The sequence below is a fragment of the Orcinus orca genome, chromosome 11 (assembly GCF_937001465.1).
Source record: "Orcinus orca chromosome 11, mOrcOrc1.1, whole genome shotgun sequence".
Lineage (NCBI taxonomy): Eukaryota > Metazoa > Chordata > Mammalia > Artiodactyla > Delphinidae > Orcinus > Orcinus orca.
In genome coordinates this window covers 95,085,651-95,111,492 of record NC_064569.1, presented here as the reverse complement: position 1 = coordinate 95,111,492, position 25,842 = coordinate 95,085,651, and the positions used below count along the sequence as shown (strand labels likewise).

Genomic DNA, 25,842 nt, shown 5'->3' with positions numbered 1-25,842 from the left:
TAATACAAATAATGGCTATGTAGGGTAATACCCATAATAGCTGTAGTTTCTTACTTGGCCAAGAGATTTCATATTTAAGTGTTAGATTTCCTCTTTGGTGAAATCTTAACATACCAAAAGATGTTGGAAGAAGGGATTCCCTTTGGTGTTTGGTCTCCTACTTAGGAAATACCTATTGCAGTTAGAGTTTATCTTGTAGTATTCATTTTGGGAGAAGTTTGAATTAATTGATACACAAAGAGGGGCATCTAAATTCCTAATCCAGCATGAACTAAAAAAATTGATGAGATTCATGGTGATTCTTCTTTGTGGAGTTCTCAGCATTGTGAAACATGCATTGTTCTATTCAGCTCTTAAATACTGCAGCCATGTCCCCACCTCTCCTTATTCCTTCCCTGTCCTCCAAGGATAAAGAAAATGATAAATTTTTTGTTGTACATCCAATTCTTATATTAAATGAGGCTAAGTCCAGGCACTGTACCAGGAATTGCTAGGTTTCTACTTATTTTTCAATGTAAAGTGCTAGTTTAAAAGCAGTTTCAGGGGATGAGACCCTCTGTACTTTGCTTATTTGAAGAATCAGTGGTAGAAGCAGTGAAGTAAATTCCATGGAATACATTTCTGAAATCATAAGTAAGTTGATTCAAGTTTTTACCCTTTGCTGTATGCAAGCAAATAGAAATGCATCTGTTAAGTGAGAAAAAGCTGTATGCTGATTATGCTTTTTAAACCCTTTAAAAATACTCAGCATATAAACTTGAGTGTGAGCTTGCTGGTGTTCTTTTTGTTAATATGTGTTCTCCTTTCTCAAAATTTCCAGTGTGTGCTGTAATTCAGGACCAGCTGCTTCTGGATTTTTCATTTGATTTACACATTACCTAAGTACATTCTAACATTGCACATATTACCATACGTGGGTAAAAGTAAAATTGGTCTGAAAATGTATCCTGTGCTTTTTAGACTTTTAAGTTAATACAAAGTACATCTTCATTTTTGTAGAAACTGAACATCATTTCTAAACCAGAAATGTTCTGTTCTTGTGCCAATGATGCTATAAGAAGGAAAACTAAAGGACCTTTTTTCTGCTTAAAAATATATAGTTAGGGGCTTCCCTGGTGGCGCAGTGGTTGAGAGTCCGCCTGCCGATGCAGGAGATGCGGGTTCGTGCCCCGGTTCGGGAAAATCCCACATGCCGCGGAGCGGCTGGGCCTGTGAGCCATGGCCACTGAGCCTGCGCGTCTGGAGCCTGTGCTCCGCAACGGGAGAGGCCACAACAGTGAGAGGCCCGCGTACCGCCAAAAAAAAAAAAATATATATATATATATATATATATATATATATATATATATATAAAAATGAGGGGTTTAAAAAAAAAGAAAAACACATGGCGATCTTTGTTCCTGGCTGATTCACAGTGATCAATGGCATCATTATTAAAATAAATAAATATATATATAGAGAGAGAGAGAGAGAGTTATTGGATATTTCTAGCTACGTTAAAAATAAAGTGTGGCTTCAGACTGGATATTGACTCTTCCCACCACCACTCCCCTTTTTTTTCAGCACATGTTCCATTTCTTTTATGTCTCTATATCACTAATCCTAAGGTATTTACTAAGCACAGTAGACTTTAGATTATACAGTGTTAACAAGGACCCCTAAAAATATATTAGCTTAAGTAAAATAGAGCTTTACATTTCTTGAGGTCGCAGTTCAGAGGTAAGCACTTGTGCCGTATTTAGAAGGGAGCTTCCATTGCTGTGTTCAAAGATGCTTGCTCTGGTGCTCATCTAGCCCCAAAAAACTGGAGAAGGCACCAGGGAAGTGTATGCTGAGATACTGATGCTAATCCATGGAAGTAACATTCTGTCCTCATATCCCATTGGTCATTTTTGTTTTGTCTTGAGACAATATTTAGCTCCAAGTAAACCTAGAAAATATTCCATAGCTGTGTGGTCATGTGCCCAACAAAAATAATTACTACTACAGAGAAATGGAGAAAAGACCCAGAGTAACAACTAGCAATCTGCCACACTAGGAAATACTGGCCTAATGGGATAAGGGAGAAGCAGTATTTTAGAGATTTGCTCGTATCTAAAATTAATGCACCCAAGTAGGCACATACATCAGGTGAGTAGTAATCTGTGCCAAGCACTTTTATTCTGCAAGTATTGTCTTGATTCTGGTAATGACCACAAGGGTGAGTACTCCTCCCCATTTTATATAGATGAGGAAACTGAAGCACTTACGTAAATTGTCCAAGATAACATAGTTGATTTGTGGAGCTGAGATTCTCATCAGGCGTGTGGCTTCAAATGTCTTGTTCCTAAATTCTATGCTCTGCTGCCTCCCCTCTGTGTACTAGGTTGCTTCTTGCAGAACTGTTAATTTAAGAAATTGAAAACTAAATGTACATTTGAAGGGCATTAGTTAAATAAGGCATATCATATCATTGGTGCTGACAATGCACCTCCACAGGGGTTTTTCCTAGTAGAAGTCTGATGGCATAATTGTGCTGTTAGTCCACTTGTGATGGGCCCAATTAGAGGGACAAGAAATAATTAGTTTTAAAAAGTTTGGTGCCGGGCTTCCCTGGTGGCAGAGTGGTTGAGAATCTGCCTGCTAATGCAGGGGACACGGGTTCGAGCCTGGTCTGGGAGGATCCCACATGCCACAGAGCAGCTAGGCCCATGAGCCACAGATACTGAACCTGCACGTCTGGAGCCTGTGCTCCGCAACAAGAGAGGCCGCGATAGTGAGAGGCCCACTCACAGCGATGACGAGTGGCCCCTGCTTGCCATAACTAGAGAAAGCCCTCGCACAGAAACAAAGACCCAACACAGCAAAAATTAATTAATAAACTCCTACCCCCAACATCTAAAAAAAAAAAAGTTTGGTGCCATAATTTTAAAAAATTAGTATGTACCAATATTTATAACCAATAAAGCATACTTTGGAGTGCATATATTTGGGGGCGCGTCGCCTAAAGTACATAGGAAAATTAGTTAAGGATAGCTGGTAAACTTCAAGAAGTCAAATCTAAACTGAGTAAGGCATGTCTTGTTGGCAAAAGTTTTAAAACTGGATTCTAAGTATTAGGTGGAACCAGAGTAGTAAGGAGGTAAATAGAATTAGCATAAACTCGTGTGTAAGTGCTATGAAATTCTAGGTATCTGGTATATAATCAGGATGTCCTTAAGTAGTTCACTCGCAGATCACGAGGACATTTTCAGGTTGCAGTGTAAGTAACCTGACCATATGGCAGTGTATAAACAAATAGGAAGGTAATCAGTTATGACTAGGTTATTTTTAACTATTTTGTAATGATGGTATGGTTGTGAACAGAATGATGCTAAATTTTTAGTATATCGTTTATGTAGTGTGGGACTTAGTGCTTATATAATTCAGGGAGCCCTCTTTAAGAAAAACAGTATATAATTAGGAATACTGAGATGTGAAAGCGAATGTTTAGAATGAGCAAAATGTTACTTTTAGAAATTGGAAATATCTCAAGCATCACAACTATATAGTTCCATTTAATAAATGATATACCTATGGAATTGCTACATTTTCTGCTGCCTACTCTGATTATATGACTTTTGTGTTTTCAATAGAATAGATAATTCCATCTTGATCAAAATATTTTTTGATAGCTGGGATGCAAAAGATTTCACACAGATAGACGTGCTGTCTGCTCTAGGTCATACCCGACAAATGGTAATTCTGAAAAATACTGTGTTCAATTACCATCATAAAGGGAAAGTATTTGTAAAGTGTGTTTATAAATCTGTATGCTACATAGTCCAGTTTTTTCTTGAGAGAGCTTCCAATTTAAGTAGGAGTCTGTGAGAACTGAGTCCTCTGGTTAAATTTTACAGCGGACAAGCTTCTGTGTTCCACTGCCAGAATTCTATCTTCATTTGACTTTTGGACCTGCACCTCATGTCATGACCTTAGGGAGTGGTGGGAGTATTCCTGGAAGCGATTCCTAACATAGGATGTCTAGCAGTAACCTGTATTAATACATATAAATATCTCTAAATCCAACTGTGTGCCCAAACTTGCTTTTAACTTAGCTGTCGTCACTGTAGCACCACTGTAAATGAAAGGGAGTTTAAGTGGAAAGGGATCTTAACCAATAGCATTTAAAATATTTTATGCAAGTTTTGTGAAAACATGACCAGGTAAACATTGTTGGGGCCCTTTCCTGGGAGTAAATGTGATAAAGGGCGTAAAGCACTGGGCCTGGCTGTAGCAAGCAGTCAAGGACTATCAGCAAAGATATTATAAAAGTAAACTTACTGGTACTGAAACAGGCAGACGCACAAAGCTATGGTGCTCGAGTAATTGTGGGTGAGGGCTAGAATGTGATTTTTCTAGTTCTGTGTAGTTTGGGTTTTCGCTTTGTAACATGGAAACATTTTTTTCGGTATTTTATAAAGTACGTCTACGTAAATTAACTTTTCTAATCCTCACGGTATTAACACTTGTCATTCCACAAAGGAGGAAACCAAGAGGTCAAATGATTTTCCTGGGTGCCTACTAGTTTGTCCCCACCTCCATCTGATCATTTTGATTTCCTGAAGCTCAAGTTCTCTTCCCACCAGGGTTTTTCAGAGGGGAGAACCTTGCCCAATCAACATTTATTTCCTCTTGACCAAAATGTGACTAAAAATACTAGCGAGAGCAAATACGAGTGAAGTCGCAAAAGAGAAACAGGAAGATGAGTCCCCCATCTTGCTTGTCTCCATCTTGTCTTATGGAGAGAAGTGGAGAAAAATGAGGCTGTCCAGGTTTTCTGAAGTCTCTAGTGTAGCAGTAGGTGTGAAGTACGACTGGCCAGGTCCCGAGAACGTAGCGGAAGTCGAAGCTGACCCATCCCGTACTGAATTTCGGCCCGACCCACCGCTCCGCGTGATAGGGGCAGCACCGTGCTGCCCCGCCCCGTGCAAGGCCCGGGGGCCAATCAGAGCCAAGGGGCGTTCCCAGTCCCGTCTTTCCCTCTTCCTTCCCCTGCGGCCGACGGCCGGGAGACAGGGCGGGCGCCCTGCGACCCGGAAGTAGTTCTGGAGGAGGTGGGCCTGAGGGGTTGGAGCTGGTGACGTTGCCGCCCCGGGCTCCGGCGCTTGTTACCGCCTGTTTGCGGCTCCTGCGAGAAAACTGTGGCCAGGTCTGCGGGAACCGCACCTATGGCTTCCGTGCTGTCCTACGAAAGCCTGGTCCACGCCGTGGCGGGAGCCGTGGTGAGGCGGGATCTTTATGCCCGGGCCACTGCGGGGTGTGGGGCTTTTCTGGGGCCAGACCGGGATATGGCTGGGGGGTGGGGATGAGAAGCAGATCGTATCGTGACTGGGACATAGAGGAATGGAGCATAGGCGAAATGTTGCTGGAAGAATTTGGGCGAGGCCCGACACTCACCCTCCGCCCCTGGCTACCGCTTTGACCTCTTACAGAATATCTGGGATGTAGGCAGCGGTGATCCCACACCGCCACAGGGAGTCAGGAAGAAGATCATTGCCGTTTTCTTTGCCTTCTGAAATTTAAAGGGCAGTCGTCCCCCTAAACCCACCCCACCGCACGCCCAAACTTTGTCTGACTGGGCCAGAGGAAAACCTAGGTGTGAAGCTGTGTTGCTGAATCACATTCTTAACTACAGCCTATTTTCACACACTTGCTGCAGACAAGTGGCAGTACCTAGCAGGGATATCTCTGGCCAATATCATTGGCAGGAGATTTCAATTAAATCAAGATCAGAGTCGCTGTCTACCACATATGTGGTTTACTATGAGGAATGTGCTTGGTGCTTAGGCTCCTGGATTTCTCGCTTCCATTTGACACCACTCCCTTTTCCTTGAAACTTTCCACTCTTGGTTTGAGTAACTTCCTCTGTGGTTCTCGTCTTGTCTCTCTGCCTGCCCTTTCTCACATCCTTCTCTAGCTGTCAACACGCACGTGGAGTCACTGGGACTTCAGAGGAATATCACTGACTGAGTCCTCTTCTCCTAGGCCCCCAAAAGTGCACTGAGAGCTCACGTTCTGTGTAGGCTAATGGGAGTTGAACCCCAACTCGTCACTTGTTAGATGGGTGGCCTGTAAACCTCACTTTCCTAATCTGTAAAGTGGGGGTATTGACACCTACCTCACAGAGTTGTTACGTGAATTAGATGACACAATAGTTCATGGAAGTGCCTGATTCAGGAGTCCTGGTTCATTCAGTTAGATCAAGCTTTCAGCCATTGTAAAGGCGCGGAAATGGAAGCTTGTTTGATATGCTCTAGGATAGGCATTGGAGGCCTGTGTGTCTGGCATGGAGGGAACAAAGAGGCAAAATGGTTTCAGGAGACCAAATTGTGTAAGAATTTTAACTCTGAGTGTGAAAGACAGCTAACTAGCTATTAGAACAAGTTCTTTTGAGCATGCAGCAACTTGCAGATGTACATTTTAAACGTGATCACCCTGGCTGCTCTGTTGAGAGTAGACTGTACGGGAGCAAGGGTGGAAGCAGGGAAACTGTCAAGGGACTAAGATGGTAGCAGTGAGGTTGTGAGAAGTGATCATGAACCTGGAATATATTTTGAGATAGAACCACCAGGGTTTGATGGTAGATTGGATGTTGGGTGTAACACGATGCGAGTTGGTTGACTCCCAAGAGTTTGGATCTTGAGCAACTGGAAGGGTGATATTCCCATTTACTGAGATGGTGAAGACTGTAAAGGAGCAGCTTTTGGGGGAAAGATGAGAATGGTTTTGGATTTTGACTAGTTAAGTTTGAAATGCCTAAGAATAGTTATGAGACTAGATGAGCTAACAAAGAAATGAGTGTGGACTGAGAGAAAAGTCTCAAAGACTTAGCCTTGAAACATGCCAACATTAAGAGGTTGGGGAAATGAGAGCACCAGCAAAGGAGACTAAGGAAGGGCCACTAGGGTAGGATGAAAACTAAGAGAATGTGGTGTTCTGAGAGTCACATGGAGAAGGGTGTAGACCAACTGGGTCAGGTGCTGCTGGTGAGTCAGATAAGATGAGGACTGAGAATTAACCATTAGATTTATCAACATGATAAATCCAGTGGTTAATTGAGAGGACTTGTTTTGGTGTATTGGGGGGAGAATAGTGCAACAAAGAGAAAATGGGAAGATGGGAAATGTTTGTTCTGCTTTCTCTCAGTAAATGCCATTCATTCAACATCTTTACTGAGTGCTTTTTACGTGCCATGCACTGTTCTAGGTGCTAGAAGTATAGTGGAGAACAAAGTCTTTTTCTTCATGAAGTTTGCATTCCAATGGGGAAGTCAGACAATAATTGAGTAAATCAAAAAATAAATAACTTTAGATAGTTTTAAGTTTTATGAAAGAAAATAAGTGTTGGCAAACTTTTGCTTTAAGGCGGCAGATGGTAAATATATAGGTGTATCGTCTCTGGTGAAGCTGCTCAACCCTGCCATGATAGTTTGAAAGCAGCCATTGACAATAAGTAAATGAATGGGCAGAGGTGTGTTCCAATAAAATCTTATTTATGAAACCAGTCAGTGCATCAAGTTGGCCCTTGGTCTTAGTTTTCTGAGCCCTGCTATAGACAGTGATTGGGGGTAGAGGTGATACTATCTCTATTTAACCTGCAAAGACATTTCTATTTTTTTTTTCTCTCCTTGTTGCCTAGTTTTCTCTTGTTAAAAGTTCTGCTTGAAATTATGCACCCTGAATTTGCAGTGGTTTTTCTTTCTCCCATAAGCTATGTTAGATTATCTAATAGATATACTTTTGTAAAAATAATTTTTTTTTCTCTTGCTTCCCTCGGGGCAGTACTGTTCCTGGCACATGTCTAAATGAGAAATTGCATTGTGTTTTGTTATTCTTTTGAATTTTCATGCCAAAGAGTGGTTCTCAAACTCTTTTTGCAAATTTTTGAGTTAAGGATAAACCACACAACATGGACCCGGCTTTCTTCTGGTTGCTACCAAAGGAAAACAATTTCACCACAAAATGTCACTACATTTGATGAGACGTTTGACGAGGAAAATGGCATTGCTTTTAATGGTATAGTACTGTGGTAATGAATGGCTCATGTTTAATTAAATGCCTTTGCCATGATGTTCAACCAAAGCTTTGAGATGATCCAGGAGAGCACAGTAGTTAAGAGCATTTGAATGCCTGACTTGAGCTAGGCAGCCTGGGTCGGAATCCTGGCATAAACTTCAGGATTTGGTATAAACTCCAGAGTTGCCTAGAGTAATTAGTTGTGGCTTCTCCCCAAAAGATTGTTGGGTCATTGTTTAAGATGTTGATTTACAACCTTTTTTTTTTTTTTTGCGGTACGCGGGCCTCTCACTGTTGTGGCCTCTCCCGTTGCGGAGCACAGGCTCCGGAGGCGCAGGCCCAGCGGCCATGGTCACGGGCCCCGCCGCTCTGCGGCATGTGGGATCTTCCCAGACCGGGGCACGAACCCGTGTCGCCTGCATCAGCAGGCGGACTCTCAACCACTACGCCACCAGGGCAGGCCCTACAACCTTTTTGAGTTGACATGTTTCATGTTTGCTTATTCACTTCTTTCCAGGTCCTACACTTTCTCACCCCAAGTGTGGTGTTATGTGCACACACACACACACACACACACACACACTTTAAAAATTAAAATAAACAGATTAGTGATTTTGAGTGTTTTATGCTTCACTTTGGTATAAGTGCAGATAATCTCAAGTATTTGAAAATCAGAATTGTGCTGTTTCAGGAGAATGCTTTATCTCCAGTTGATGACTATCGTCTGATACAATTAATGGCCTCGCATGTAAATACTTCTCAAAATTTTGAGTATAATTAGGTTTATAATTTTATATTTTTGGTTCTCAGATTAGCTTCCAAAGATAGATTTTATTTGTAGAAGTGTACATTTGTAATTAAAAGAGATTTTATTAGTCTAGAATTTGAATAGTGAGATTGGTTGGAATTGTCTAGGGGGTTTAGATGCCAAAACAGACTTTGGAATTGTAATGATAATTATTAATCAGTAACTTTCAGGGGTCTTCTTTTTTCCCTATTGTTTATTTAAAAATTGTTTTTTAAATTTTAATTGCATAATTTGTTATAAAAGAATTACATTTCATTGAATAAATGCTGACCATTAAAAAATTCAAGTCATACAGAAATATGAAAGAGTTCTTTCTCCTTCCACTCTACCTATTATTGTGCTGTGACTCAAATCCCAGACATACCTCTCCTTAGAACTGTGTAAGAAGGCTTATTCAGAGCACTTTTCTCCAGTTGGTATCAAAAGAGAAAATTAGGCCCAACTATCTGACTCTGTAGCTCATACTCATACACTTAACATTACAGTGGACTTTCTACCATATAGACTCACTACCTGCCTTTTAGAAGTAGAAACCAAGTAGAACTTGTTGATTTTCTGTACAAGGCCTTCTGGATATAAAGGTTATCAGTGGAAAAGTCCCTGTCCTCAGGAAGCTCTTCTTAGGTGTATAGTGGTGGTGTGGATAAGACCCCTGGTGGTATCTAGGAAGAAGTGGTGGGCTGCCCCTGTGAAGATAATGGGAAGCCCCCAACGTTGACATATTACCAAGACTGTGCACAGTGGGAAGAGGTAAAGAAAATCAGGAAAAGGGAATGTTGCTGTGTGGCCCAAAACATCAGATATCCACTATATCATGTTGTTAAAAAGACTTGAAAAATCATTGGCTTTTTAGTATAAAATATTCTATCATATGGGTATCCCATAATTTATGGACATTTGCGTTGTTTCTAGCTTTTCACTGTGGTAAATATTTAGTATAGATGTTAATGTGACCTCCCAGCACCCCATTATGAAGAAACTATGGTATTGCTTGGTTAAGTGACTTTCCTAATGTTACTCATTGATTTATAGATTAGAAACAAAAACCTAAATTTTCGGATTCAGTTTAGTTAACTCTGATTCTAATTTGTTAAATGCCAACAACCTCACAGGGTTCTGTGAATATTAATAAAATAACTTAATTAAAACAGCTTTTATACTATCTGACACATAATAGGGGCCCAATAAATGAAAGCCATTAATATTTTTGTCCACAACTATGTTTTCTAATTTTCTATGCATCCTAACTTGTTTGAGTTAGTTAATTTAATATTAGATTTAATAATAATATTTAGTACTTATAGAATTCCCTATCTTCTCACATCTGTTAACAACTTTGATAGGTAGGCAATATAACAAGTGGTTAAAAGTATGGCCTCTGAAACCAGACTTGCCTGAGTTCAAGTCCCAGTTTTGCCACTTATCACATGTGTGACCTTGGGCATGTCTCTCAATCTCTCTTGCCTCAGTTTCCTCATCTATAAACTGGGGAAGATAATAGTACTCACTTCATAGGGTTGTTTCCGAGGCTCTTAGACAAGTATCTTTATTCTCATATAGAGACAAGAAAATGGAAACAGGTATGTTAAGTGTTTTTGCCAAGATTACCAGTAAGTTATTTGGTCACAGGCCTGGGGCAAGAACCCAGGTCTCCCTTCTCTGCTACTCTTCTGTTGCTATGCCTAGCTGCCTGTTCCCTCATACTTCTTGTCTCTTTTCCCCATCCCTTTGTTTAATTCAAAACTAGCCCCTGAATATCTTTAGATTTTCAGAAAAAAGTGACATTAAATATTACATATATACATGTATAATCAAACTGGAGGCACTTGGACATTAATTGTTCATCAGGAGCACTTTAAACCACATATCGAACAATTTAAATGTTAAGTTCTTTTTGGAAGGGTTTTCTTTTCCACAGCTGGCTCATCCAGACCCATAGTTTGAATCTAGTCAGATTCTCATAGAATTAACTTAGGTTAGTATACATCTGAGGGCGTTGTATTACTTTGGTTTAGAAACCTTAAAAGGAGGTAATTAGAAAAAGTCTTCATTGTCTTTACTTCCTTGCTGTTTTATTTCATTTAGGCTTCCACTAAATTATGATTGAACTCTTATATAGCTTTTAATCTTTAGGACTTCTTTGCCTCACTACTCATCCAAAATATATCTTGATATCTTGATAAACTTTTTTTCAAGACTTAGTTTTTTAGAGCAATTTTACGTTCACAGCAAAATTGAGAGGAAGGTACAGAGATTTCCCGTGTATCCTCTGGGCCCCCCCAGCACTCCCCTCCGGCCAATGCACAGCCTCCCTCATTATCAGTATCCCCCACCAGAGTGGTACGTTTGTTACAAATGATGAACCTACATTGGAACATCATAATCACCCAAAGTCCATAGTTTATATTAGGATTCATTCTTGGTATTGTACATTCTGTGGGTTTGGGTAAATTTTATAATGACATGTATCCACAATTACATTATTGTATGGACTATTTTCACTGCCCTAAAAATCCTCTGTGCTCTGCCTGTTCATCTCCCCCCCTCACCCCAATAAACTTTTTAGCTAATAGGGTCATTTCAGTTCAGTTCTCTTCAACTTAAAGGTTCTTATGTAGTCTTGATTGGAATTATTTTTCTAACTTTAATTTGCTTTGTGCCTGAGTAGTCTATGACTTAATTTTTTTTATTGAAGTAGAGTTGGTTTACAATGCTGTGCCAATCTCTGCTGTACAGCAGAGTGACTCAGTTATACACATAGAGACGTTCTTTTTTAAATATTCCTTTCCATTATGGTCTATCCCAGGAGACTGCGTATAGTTTGCTGTGCTATACAGTAGGACCTTGTAGTTTATCCATTCTAAATGTAATAGTTTGCATCTACCAACCCCAAATTCCCAGCCCATCCCTCTCCCTTCCCTGCTCCCCCTTGGCAACCACAAATCTGTTCTCTGTGTTTGTGAGTCTGTTTCTGTTTTGTAGATAAGTTCATTTGTGCCATATTTTAGATTCCACATATAAGAGCTATCATATGGTATTTATATGACTTAATCTTTTTAAAGGAACAAATATGGTAGAATAGCTGAAAAAGGGATTTGGAGTAAGACGTAACTATCTGTGTCATCTTGGGTCATTTATGTTTTCTTTCTGAACCTGAGTTTTCTGAGCTGTAAAATGAAAACAATAACACTTTACTTACTGGGTTCTCTTGAGAAGCCAATGTGGTAACACTTGTGGAGTACCTATTACAATACCTGTAATAGTGTAGTAAGGCCATAATCATTCGTTTCTTTTTCAGAGATTTTTTTTTTTTTTTTTGCGGTACCCGGGCCTCTCATTGTTGTGGCCTCTCCCGTTGCGGAGCACAGGCTACGGACGTGCAGGTTCAGTGGCCATGGTTCACGGGCCCAGCCGCTCTGTGGCATGTGGGATCTTCCCGAACCGGGGCCCGAACCCATGTCCCCTGCATCGGCAGGCAGAATCTCAACCACTGTGCCACCAGGGAAGCCCCTCAGAGATATTCTTGAAAATACAGTATTTGTACCCAATTTTAGAAATTCAGTGGAATTGAAATTTTCTCTCATCTTGTATAGTCAACTGTATCCATTCACTTGTAACAGATGATCTCGGCTTTTGCTCTAGATAAAATAGAGGCTACTTGGGATGAGCTTTCTAACGTTTCTGTTTTTTCTATTACAGAATCAACTGCAATTGTACCCAGTATTTCCTACATTGTGCTGATCTCAGGAAAAACAGATGTGGCTGGTCTCTGCTATCTTGATTCCGCCCTCCTGCTCCCCCCTGCCCAACTTACACTACCCACAGTTATCTTTTGGGACTTTGCTCCATTCATTTTCACTTCTTTCCTATAGCTTTAATCTTTTTCCATTGTTTTTCCCTTCAGCCCTGACCTGTAATAAAACCATACCAATCGGGTCTACACACTGCCTTTTTAGGTGCCGCTCATTCTCCTTCCCTTTATGCTAAGTTTATTTAATGACTATTCTGTACTTCCTGCCTCTCCTCCTCATCCTACTCTGATTGCTGGAACTGCTCTTCCATAGGCCATCACTGACTTTCTGCTGACTTAGTCTACTGACTTTTTCCATTCTTATTTGATTCGACTTCTTTGTAGTATTTTACACTGTTGACCCTCCTACCTTCTTGAAGCTCCTTCTGAAAGAGCAGTTATTCTTTTTTTTAAAAAATTAATTAATTAATTAATTTTTGGCTGCATTGGGTCTTCGTTGCTGCGCATAGGCTTTCTCCAGTTGTGACGAGCGGGGACTATTTGTTGCGGGGTGCGGGCTTCTCACTGTGGTGGCTTCTCTTGTTGTGGAGCACGGGCTCTAGGTGCGTGGGCTTCAGTAGTTGTGACACACGTGCTCAGTAGTTGTGGCTCGTGGGCTCTAGAGCGCAGGCTCAGTAGTTGTGGCTCACAGGCTCTAGAGCGCAGGCTCATTAGTTGCGGCACACGGCTTAGTTGCTCCGCGGCATGTGGGAATCTACCCAGACCAGGGCTCGAACCCGTGTCCCGTGCATTGGCAGGTGGATTCTTAACCACTGTGCCACCAGGGAAGTCCCTTTATTTTTTACTAAATGACAGTTGCTCTTTTGGAAGGAGTGTAAGTAACCGTTGGTAATTTTAGGACCTTGATTAATATTGAGCCCCACTGCTAAAAAATGCTGTAAAAAGGATATATAGGAAGTAACATTTGTTGAATGCCAACTGTGTACTTGAAATGATGCTGGGTCTTTCCATAAGTTAATTCTCACTTCTCACAGCAGCCTCCACATTTTTTATTGGTCCCCAAATTACAAATGGGGAGATTGAGGCATGGAGATTTGAAGTAATTTATTGTACAGTATGTACTGTAGCTGGGACCAGAACCCCAGTTTATTTTATTCCAGAGCCCATGCTTTTTCCGTTGGGCACTCAGGTGTGTTATCTATTAAGCCTTTTGTTTAACTTGTGTATCTTTGAATGGGTATGAGAGTTAGCTTGTTTGTTGTATCAGGGGAAGGACTTACATTAACTCTGATTAGGTGAATAACATTTTTGAATGTGAAAGCCACAATAAGTGGCTTTCATCTTTGGAATTTCATTAGCTCCAGATCTACCACTGACAGTGTATTTTAGTTGATTTCTTTTAAAAATAATCTTCTGTCCAGTAATGCCATATACTCCATTAGGAGATGCCGTACACTGATTTCAGTTGTGCTCCTGTGACTCAACCACCATTTCTGGACTCCTCTGGAAATTGACTTTGGAACTAGCATTGCATTTTTTTGGATTATTTTTCATCCTTCAGGGGTGAAGTAGCATTTTGGGAATGGTTGAATTTGGTTAGTAGGCCGTCATTGTTCGTACTTAAAGCGCGTGATACTCTGCTTCTATATTTATGTGTGTCCCTGTCTGTCATTCCCATAAGATGGCACACGCTTGCAGAACCAAGCCTTGACCAAGTTTGCCCTACTGCTTCCTTCTGACTTTGTGGTGTTGGATGCTTCAGTTCCACACCACGTGGGTTTGTGTCACAGCCAGATTAAAAGGTGGACTGAAAAAAAAAAAAAAAGGTAGACTGGATATTTATTGACTGCATATTTATTTGGCTGCGCTGGGTCGTAGTTGCAGCTCGCGGGATCTTCGTTGCTGGTGCAGGATCTTTTAGTTGTGGCCTGCGGGATCTTTTAGTTGTGGCATGCGGGATCTTTTAGTTCTGACATGTAGGATCGAGCTCCCTGACCAGGGGTCGAACCCGGGCCCCCTGCATTGGGAGCATGGAGTCCTAGCCATTGGACCACCAGGGAAGTCCCTGATTCTTTCTTTTATAGTTCTTTTTTAGTTCTTCTAGTAGATATCCCTTCTCCGTTTTCCTAGCCACCACTCAAAGTGATTTAAGGCCTTAGTATTTTAAATCAGATGTACTTTGCTAAAGCAGTGTTTGTATTTGTGCTCTGGTCTTTCAGGTTGAAAGCTTTTAAGGTTACTTGGATGGCTCCCTAAAAGGCCTTTGGTGTGTTTTTTAATCAGACACTTGTGTACAAAGAGCCTAATTTAAGATTTCTGGGGGTTTTTTCTCCCTGATTTTGTCATTTTCCTAATTTTCACGTCCAGGTGAAATGGTAGCTATTTTATGTTTGTTCTGATTTGCTTTTGTTTACTATTTGTTACACTACAAAATTTTATAAATTTTTGGAGGCAGGGTGATTAAGTTAAGAATAACTTTCTTAGTTCAATTGTTAAATATCCAAGGAACATAGAAGAGAGGTGGTAGATGCTATGGGGTAATAGATTCAAAGTGTGAGTACGTCACCAACCTGCCCGTATACAATCTTATGAAATAAGAACAAAATAGAATAAATAGCAAAGGAGTAAACACACTCACAAATATTTTTAAATATTTATTTGCTAAGACTAGCAACAGTCCATTGTAAAATACCTAAAATGGGATTCCTGTTTCTAAGGAGCTTATCAAACTTTCTCCTGAAAACTTCCCGTTATAATTTAAAAAAAATCTGTATAAAATATTTTTTAAAAAACGGTTACTTATTTTTTCTTAATTAATTAATTTATTTTTGGCTGTGTTGGGTCTTCGTTTCTGTGCGAGGGCTTTCTCTAGTTGTGGCAAGTGGGGGCCGCTCTTGATCGCGGTGCGCGGGCCTCTCACCATCGCGGCTTCTCTTGTTGCGGAGCACAGGCTCCAGACACGCAGGCTCAGTAGTTGTGGCTCATGGGCTTAGTTGCTCCGCGGCATATGGGATCTTCCCAGACCAGGGCTCGAACCCGTGTCCCCTGCATTAGCAGGCAGATTCTCAACCACTACGCCACCAGGGAAGCCCAAAACAGTTACTTCTTAAAAGCATTAATAAGGTGACAGGAAGGTAAGGAACTTTTAGAAATAGAGAATGAGTGAAGTCAGGACCCAGAGTCAAGGAGGGCAGTCTTTGCCCTGTAGGAATTGCTTAGCCAGGTAGACACGAGCTTTAGATTTGTAGCTTACAGAGATACAGGGAAGTAAAGAAAAGAGTCCATTCTGTCCAAGATAAGTCCAGTAGGGGATCACCGAATAAACCTGAAATCCCAAAGGAATGCGCTATAAAGGTAAATGGGAAATAAACTTACTCCTCCCCAGGAAAATCGGCTGTCTCCAACCTTGGCACTAATTTGAGAGAGGAAATCACCACTGACATTTTGAAGCCACAGGTCCTCCCTTAGGTTGCAGCCTGAATTCTCACTATTTGATTGGAAAACCTAAAGTGAGTAACTTAGAGCGATTCCAGGTTGGTGGGTCCTCAAAGTGCCTGGCAGAAATCCTTTCCAGAGGTACTTACCTTTATCAGGTCTAAAAAAAAGCCCAAAAATAAAATTTTAAGGGAAATGAGCAGCTCCATCCAAATTAACAAAACTAACAGAGAAACAAGGCAATGTGAACAAGTACAGTAGACAGGAGCAACAATCAGAAAATGGACTTCTCAGTCACAATCTAAAAAGCTATTTAGTCTGTATAAAAATAAAAGGCTAGAAAATATGCGCAAAGAACAAGAAACTAACATTGGCCAAGCAGATTTGAAAATTAACCACGTAGAATATTTAGAAATGGAAAGTAAAATAATTGAAATTTAAAAATTGTGTGATAGTCATGGGAACACTAAATATTGATTTAAGCAAAAATCAAAACTCTTAGAGGGCTGGCAGAAGAAGCAGAGGGGAATATGAGAGCTAAATTCTTACCCTCCGTAATAGAAGGTGAATAATGTCTAAAATTGATGAATCAAAAGATACCAGGATATTTTAAAGTTATATGGAGATGTGTAAATTACAAAAGATACAGCTAAAAGAAACTACTTTCCTCTGGGGAGGAAGATTGTATAAAATGGGCAGGAACTACTTATTTTGTCATTTATATTACATGACTTTTTAAAGTATATGCATGCTCTGCTTTGATCAAATAAACATTTAAAATTAAAATATTTAATGCATAGCTATGAATTGATCATTGTTGAAGCTGAGTGATGGGTTCAAATTCAAGTGTTTTTATACCATATTAGACACAGCTGAAGGTAGAATTAGTGAGCTAAAGGATAATTTAGCTGAAAGCTGATTCTCACTTGCAATGATTGTAGTCAGGAAACTGGAATGTTTTCTACATTTTGCTGAGAGAAAATGACTTCTTACCTAGAATGCTATGTCCAGTGAAAAGTTTAAAAACATACACGAAATAGAGACATTTTCAGATCATCAAAAGCAGTTTGCCACTAGCAAGATCCTCACTTGGAGAAATTCTAAACCTAATGAATATTTTTAGAATTGATAAGTTAGGAATATATGTTGTAATTACTAGATAGCTTGTAAAAGAATTAGAAACTATAACTTAAAATTTATTGGAAACTCTAGTCAAATAAGAAAGCAGTAAAGGGCAGAAAAAGCAACATAGAGCATGTATGACACATAGCACAAAATAAGATGACAGCTGGGAATTCCCTGGTAGTCCAGTGGTTAGGACACTGAGCTTTCACTGCTGTGGCCTGGGTTTGATCCCTGATCGGGGAACTAAGATCCCACAAGCCACATGGCATGGCTATAAAAAAGATGACAACTATAAATCCAAATAAATGTTAATGAACTAAGTGTTTCAGTTAAAAGAAATTGTGCTAGATTGGTTTTCAAAAGGGAAAAATGCTATTTATAAAAGATATGTCTAAAAGAAAAGGATACAGAAAGCTTGAAAGTAAAAATGTGAGAAAAGACATGCTAGACAAATACTAAGCCAAAACTGTTAACATCAGACAAAATAGACTTTACAGTAATGTCACTACTAGAGATCAAGAGAATGACATCATAGAGAAAAAGGCTCAGTATGTCAGGAAAATAAAGCAGTTTTAAGTTTGTGTTCATCTAATAATATAGTCTCAATATCTTTAAAGCAAAAATTAATAAAACTTTAAGAGGAAATATCCAACCCGTCATCGAAGTGGTAGATTTTAATATATCCTTCAGTAATTGATAGAACAAAAAAGGAGGGAAAAAATATAGAAGATTGAATATGTATTTAACAAACTTGACCTAATAGATACATACAGAACATTGTACCCAACAACTGCAAAATACACATTATTTTCAAGCCAAACATGGAAAAGTTATGAAGACTGACCATTTACTGGGCTGTAAAGCAAAACTTAAATTTTGAAAAAGTTTTGAAATAGTACAGAATGCTTGAAGCACAGTGCAATTAAGCTAGCAACCAGTAACAAAAAGGTAACTTTACAATATAAATATATATATACATATATATATATAAAACATATGTTTGAGCATTAAACACATTACTGAATGATCTATGGGTTAAAGAAGAAGAAATCATAATGGAAATAAGAATGCATTTAAAACTGAGTGATAGCACAGATGGTGCATACTAAAACTTGTAGCTATACTGAAAATAAGTCATCACTGAAAAAAATTAAAATACCTAAGTAAGTGGGAAGGCATCCTCTGAATAAGTGGATTGGAGGCCAAGATTGTTAAGATGGCAACACTCCCTAAAAGGATCTACAGATTCAGTGTACTCCCTGTCAAAATTCCAATTTGCTTTTTTGCAGAAATTGATAAGATGATCCTAAAGTATATATGAAAATGCAAGGGATCCAGAATAGCCAAAAAAATCTTGAAAAAAAAAGTTGGAGGACTCATACTTCCCAATTTCAAAGCTTAGTACAGAGCTACAGTAATCAAGAGACTGGTACTGGCATAAGGATAGACAGGTAGATCAACAACAGAATTGAGAGTCCAAAAAAATAAACCTACAAATTTGTGTTCAAGGATGCCAAGGAACATCAATGGGGAAAGAGCAGTCTCCAATAAATTGTGCAGGGACAACTGGACATCCACATGCAACAAAATGAAGTTGGACCCCTACTTCACACCATACACAAAAATTTACTCAAAATGAACCATGGACCTAAATGTAAGAACTAAAACTACAAAAGTCTTAGATGAAAACATTGGCATAAATCTTTACAACCTTGGATTAGGCAGTGGTTTCTTAGATATAATGCCAAAAGCACAAGTAATAAAAAAATATGTAAATTGGACTTGATCAAAATTAAAACTTTTTGTGCTTCAGATACTATCAAGAAAGTGAAGACAGCAGAATGGAGAATACATTTGTAAGTCATTTATCTGATACAGCGTCTGGTATCCAGAATATGTAAAGACTGCTTACAACTCAATAATAGAAAGGCAAATAGCCCAATTAAAAAATGCACAAGGGATATGAATAGACGTTTCTCCTGTGAAGTTATATGAGTGGCCAATAAACACATGAAAAAATGCTGGATGGCATTACTTATCAGAGAAATGCAAATCATAACCACAATGAGACGCTATTTCACACCCACTAGGGTGGCTATAATCAAAAAGCACAGGTAATGACAAGTGTTGAAAGGATATGGAGAAATTTGAAACCTTGTTTTGCTGGTGGGAATATAAAATTATGTAGTCACTGTGGAAAACAGTTTGGTAGTTCCTCAAAATGTCAAACATAGAATCATATGACCAAGCAATTCCACTCCTAGAGAATTGAAGACATCCATATAAAAACTTGTTACAGGAATGTTCGTAGCAGCATTTTTCATAAAGCCAAAGAGTGGAAACAACCCAAATCCATCAACAGATGAGTGGATAAACAAAATGTGGTATATCCATATAATAGAATATTTTTCAACCATAATATAGAACGAAGTTCTGATTTGATAACATGGATGAGTTTTTTTGTTTTTAAATATTTATTTATTTATTTGGCTGCACTGGGTCTTAGTTGAGACATGTGGGATCTTCGTTGGGATCCTTAGTTGAGGCATGTGGGCTCTTAGTTGTGGAATGTGGGATATAGTTCCCTGACCAGGGATCAAACCTGGGCCCCCTGCCTTGGGAGCATGGAGTCTTAGCCACTAGACCACTAGGGAAGTCCCCGTGGATGAGCCTTGAAAGAAGCCAGCCACAAAAGATCATGTGTTATTTGGTTCCATTTACATGAAATGTGCCGAAGAGGCAAAACAGAGACAGAAAACAGATTAGTGGTTGCCAGGGTGTGGGAGGAAGAGAATGGAGAGTTACTGCTAATGGGTATGGATTTTCTTTTAAGGTGATAAAAATGTTCTGGAGGGGCTTCCCTGGTGGCGCAGTGGTTGAGAGTCCGCCTGCCGATGCAGGGGACACGGGTTCGTGCCCCGGTCCGGGAAGATCCCACATGCCGTGGAGCGGCTGGGCCCGTGGGCCATGGCCGCTGAGCCTGCGCGTCCGGAGCCTGTGCCCCGCAACGGATGTTCTGGAGTTGGTAGTGGTGAATGTTGTGCAACTTTGTGGATATATGAAAGACCACTGAGTTGTAAAGAAAGAAACTTGTCAGATACAGCTAAAATACCTCGAGGGAAATGAGTAGCATTTAAATCAAGTTTGAAAAAGAACTTTCAAAACTAAACTGAACTGTACAATTTAAAATGGTTAATTTCAAAACTAACACGTATTTATTGTTTACAAATAATAATTATACAGAGATGCATCACAAGAGAAATGGAAGCCACCTTTAATTCCTTCCTCTCCTTGTATAGTCCCTGTTAAGAATTTCCCTTCCTCTCCTTGTATAGTCCCTGTTAAGAATTTCCCGGATTTTGTGTGTGTGTGTGTTTGTATTGTGTATACTTTTACAATTAGAAGAGAAAAATGAAAAGTCACTTATATCTTGATTGCAAAAAGGTTGAGAACTTAGGTAGAACAGTGAACAGTAGAACTTGGAGTTGAAGAGAGCTAGGTTCTAACTCTGCCTCTGCCACTCTGGCTTTAGGCAGACCTCTTAACAACCCTGTCCAAGACTTCTCAGTTCACGGGGGAAGGGTCTGCACTGCTAGGTTATCTCTGAAGGCTTTTCCAGCTCCAGGTGCCAGTGCGGTGTAGGAATTCATTTGCTTTCCCAGCACCAAATGGTTAAATGCCAGAAGGAGATGGTAGAATGTTGTGACTAAAAATGTTTGATTTTGGTGAGATACAAGAAGATTGTTTCTCTGGAAATAGTCTTTTAAATTGTAATTGTTGTCAGCAATAGAACTCCCACTCAGATGGTTAGAATTCTGTGGGACTCACAATAATGGGTTGATTTGTATGCCTCTCTGGCACAACAGTATTGTACCTTGTAGTTACCTTCTTACTATTTTTTGCCTTCTAATTTTATATAAGTAAACAGGCAGTCCTAGAGAAAAAAAACAACACTGAGTATTTATGAAAAGAGGAATTTAATTCAAATTCTGAAAAATCATATGATTGTATAGCTTAGCATAAGACTTGCATATATAATAAATATTTTCCTTCAGGTAACAGCTGCTTACGAAAATAGTCATCTATCTGTGTGTTTGCTTGGTCAGGAGACAAATATAGCAAATCCCCAATGTACAGAATAGCTATGTTCTAAATTTACCTTTAGCATTTGCAATACACTTTCTCATAGATACTAAGTTTATATGTAGGTGGATACAGTCATACATCTATTAACAAGTTCAGGGCTTATGCTATGCCAGGCTCTCTGCTGGGTTTCCAGACTAGTCCATAAAAAAAAAATTTTTTTTTGACACATAAAGTAGGTCCCATATTACTATATTGCCTTTATTTTAAAGCTAATTTTTAGTTATATATTAGTAAATTTTTAAGTTTTAATTACAACACTTGTTAAGTATGGACTCTGGAGCCAGACGGACTACGTTCAAATACTGATTCTGCCACCTGCAAAGTGTATGACTTGAGAAAAGTTGCAAAACCTCTTAGTATCTTTTTCCTCATCTATAAAATGGAGAGAATAATAGTACTTACCTCATATGGTTGTTGTGAGGATTAAATTTTTTTAAAAATTGAGATGTAACTCACATAACAAAATTAACCATTTTAAATTGTACAGTTCAGTGGTATTTAGTCTGTTCACAGTGTCGTGCAACCATTACCTCTATCTCATTACAAAGCATTTTGAATAGATAAACAAAATGTCATATTATACATACAAGGGAATTTTACTCGGCCATAAAAAAGAAAGAAGAACTGATACACACTACAAAGTGGATAAGCTTTGAAAACACTGTGCTGAGTGAAAGAAGCCAGACACAAGAGGTCACATCTTGCACGATAGTCTTTATATGAAATGTCCAGAATATGTACATCTGTAGAGACAGAAAGCAGATTAGTGGTTGTCAGGGCCGAGTGGAGGGGGAAGTGGGGCATGCCTGCTTAACAGGCACAGGGTTGTCTTCGGGGTGATGAAAATATTCTGGAACGTGATACAAGTGGTGGTTACACAATATTATGAATGTACTTACTAAATGTCACTGAATGGTATACTTTCAAGTGGTCGATTTTATGTTATGGGAATTCCACTTCAGTTAAAAAAATAATAATAACAAAGCCCCTTGATCACTTAGACTCGCAAAAAAAATCCTCTCAATGAACACCAAGGAGGCTGCTTAACCCTATGGGTTTCTACTCTTCTTTGTGGCCCCAAGGAGGTTCAGCTAATCATTTAAAGGGTACGTGTTATATTTTATTTTTAAATTTTTAAAATATTTTATATTTTAGTTAACAGTTCTAGGTATTTTGTAGTGTGTGGTGTATGCCAGCATATTGCTGGCAGTGGAAACCCCCATTTCACCCTTACGTCTTTAACTCTCACATTTAAACTTAGGTTTTTTGCCGAAACCTAGAATAAATTCATGTGTGTATGTGTATATCCTCTTCTTAAATAGGGTAAAACTAGTAAGCTTTTTATTTCCTTGCCACTGCGCGCCCCTCCCCCTGCCTGTACTTGTTTACTGCTGGCGGCTTCCAGGAATTGTGGTATAAAGGTGGCATGCGTTCTGGCAAGGTGTGACAGTGGCTAGGTCTCAGCGTTTCTGCTCACCTCAGGCAAGTTCAGGTTTCCATATTCACAGTCACTGCCTGGGGTGGGGACTGCCTGGCTGTGGTTGTCACGGTACCAGCTAGTCAACCGGAAAGTCACCCCAGAGCTCCCTTCTGCTTCCCCGGGCTGGTCCCCACCATTTGTAGTAATCCCGTTTTATTAGTTTTCTATTGCTGTTGTAACAGGTTACCAGATTGAATGGTTTAAAACAACACAAGTTTAATATCTGTAGGTCAGAAGTCTGAGGTACAGCTCACTGAGCTAAAATTAAGGTGTCAACTGGGTCATGTTCCTTTCTGGAGGCCCTTAGGAGAAAATCCATTTCCTTTTTCTGGCTTCTAGAGGCTGCCCACATTCCTTGGGTAGTGGCCCCTTTATCCATCTTAAAGCCAGCCATGATGGGTTGAGTCCTCCGTTGCCTCACTCCCACCTACTCTTCCACTTTTTATTTTATTTTTTTTGGCTGCGTTGGGTCTTGGTTGCTGCGCGCGGGCTTTCTCTAGTTGCAGCACGCGGGGGCTACTCTTCATTGCGGTGCGTGGGCTTCTCTTTGTGGTGGCTTCTCGTTGCAGGGCACGGGATCTAGGTGTGCGGGCTCAGTAGTTGTGGCTCGCGGGCTCAGTAGTTGTGGCTCGCGGGCTCTAGAGCGCAGGTTCCGTAGTTGTGTCGCACGGGCTTAGTTGCTCCACGGCATGTGGGATCTTCCCAGACCAGGGCTCGAACCCATGTCCCCTGCATTGGCAGGCGGATTCTTAACCACTGTGCCACCAGGGAAGACCTACTCTTCCACTTTTAAGGACCCTTTTAAGGACCCACTCAGAAAATCCAGACTAAACTCCTTATTTTAAGATCAGCCAATTAGCAACCTGCCATGTAATGTAACATGTTCACAAGTACTGTGGATTTGAATGTGTTCATCTTTCAGGGGGCCATTTTTCTGCCTGCCATAGCTATTGTCTGTGCATTTTGGTCTGTGATTTCTTCTTTCAGAACAGCCTCACTCTGCTATCCTTTTAATTTCTGGTCCACCATTCAGACCCCTTTTGTTTTTCTACACAACACTTTTATATATAAATCTTCTCTCTCGTTATTAGTGATTGGAATGGGGAGGAGGCAATGGTAGGTTTTCAGTTCACCATCTGGATCCAGTCTTTCCAGTACTAATACAATTTTAAGTGTTTTTTATTTTTACAGATTTGAGTTTTTTATGCTAGTCCTTGAGGAGGTAATAGATCTTTGAGCTCTTTGGACAGACTGTTCTCTTTATCTTGGTGTAAAATGTACTTTAAGATTTCAAGGTAGGTAGGGCAGGGTCTTCTAAGTTAGGAAACTTCAGGTGTCTATTTAAAGCTGACAGGGAAGAGGGATGGAGGTAATCCAATTGTTTGAAAAAGTAGTTTCCAGGCAGGACTTTTCTGCATAGGTGTGCTAGTACCACGTGATAGGAAGTAAAGGCCTTAATAACCTTGATAAGCGTTCTCCAGCTTTGCAGCCCCCATTTTTCTTGGAAATTGCCTGTAAGGTGAGCAAGGGTGCCGGAAGAATAGATTTGTAGACTGTAAACCTTTACAGATCCAGTGTTTCTTGAAATATTAAGTATTATCTAGTTCTTACTAGGAAAGATCATTTATGTGGGAGCCATCTAAGTTGTATAAATAACTGAAAGTAGAGTGAATTTAATAAACATTTATTTAAGAATCTATGGTATACCAAGAGATAAATGGATATTCTTACGATCCGGTGGAAGAGTTAGGTTTCACTGCAATATGAGTGCTCTAAGAGACATAAACAAGTGCTGTGGGAACACAGAGGAACCTGATTGGTAGGGTGTTAACATTTAATCTGAGTTTCGAAGAGTAACTAATGGGACAATACAGTGTTCTTCCTTATCAAACAGGCTGATCTATTTAAATAGATAAGAGACCTAGCACATTTTTGTTCTTATCTATAAAGTTGACCTAGTTTCCCATTGTTATCATGATAAAAATGTGTATGTTACTGTTATTCTATCAGTAGCTTGAAACTTGACCTTATGCCTGAGAATATATACCACTGGGCCTGCATCTAGGTTGAGAACCATAAACACACCTGGAGATATCATGCATATAATTTTATCCCTAACTGTATACTTGTGGTTTTTATCTGTCACAGGGCCTTATGAATGAAAAGACTGGTTGTTGGCTTTTTTTTTTCCAGTCATAATTTTTGTCATGTTATCTTGGATAAATTATTTATAGAATTTTTAGCAAAGATATTGCCCCTCTTTTTTTTTTTTTTTTTGTGGTACGCGGGCCTCTCACTGTTGTGGCCTCTCCCTTTGCGGAGCACAGGCTCCGGACGCGCAGGCTCAGCGGCCATGGCTCACGGGCCCAGCCACTCCACGGCATGTGGGATCTTCCCGGACCGGGGCACGAACCCGTGTCCCCTGCATCGGCAGGCGGACTCTCAACCACTGCGCCACCAGGGAAGCCCTGTCCCTCTTTTTTAAAACACAAGCAAACAGAACTGTTTTAAAGAACAATATGATTCTTATATTGTGGTGAATATATTGATTAAGCAGAGAGTATAGAAATACATATCTGTTTGATCACTAGATTTTTTGGTTTCTGGGGGTATCAGAGGAGAGCATAGGAGCAGTAGCTGACCAGTAAAAGGTTAAAAATCCATTTACCTGCTGTCTTTGTCATGTGTCCTAGGTTGTAAATCCCTAAGTTTGTCATCTCCAGGGACCCACTACATTTTCTTTTTCAATATCAGAGAGAAAGAGATTTCTTCTGGAAAATTAAATACGTCTGTTTAAGTATATAACTACAGAAGTTTGAACACTAATGATCCCAATGGATAAAAATATTCTGTATATTTGTTCACTGAAAATTTCATCTGACCCATTGATAATAATGAACTTTTTGTTCATTTAAAAGTTGTGGCTCATTATTTTTGTGATACTGTAATGGCTAAAGGCTTTTCAAACTTTTCAGGGAAGCATGACAGCAATGACAGTATTTTTTCCCTTGGATACAGCTCGACTTCGACTTCAAGGTAAGTATCTTATTGTCATCATATT

General features: G+C 39.7%; 1 protein-coding gene across 7 annotated transcripts in view; it reads left to right on the top strand.

Annotated features, from left to right (window-relative positions):
- Nucleotides 1-4,521: 4,521 nt before the first annotated feature.
- The window catches only part of SLC25A17 (solute carrier family 25 member 17), a 57,255-nt gene continuing 35,934 nt past the window's right edge, over nt 4,522-25,842 (top strand). For 2 of the 7 annotated variants that reach the window (XR_004476655.2, XM_033405115.2), the window contains exons 1-2: nt 4,522-5,243; nt 25,757-25,817. Coding sequence is in view for 6 of the 7 variants with exons in the window: in XM_033405115.2 (XP_033261006.1) it covers nt 5,190-5,243; nt 25,757-25,817 (115 nt within the window). In the remaining variant the exon portion in view is untranslated. Of the gene's footprint in view, nt 5,244-22,302; nt 22,408-25,756; nt 25,818-25,842 lie in introns of all 7 variants that reach the window. The other 5 variants (XM_033405116.2, XM_033405114.2, XM_033405118.2 and 2 more) reach the window with 5 other exon arrangements.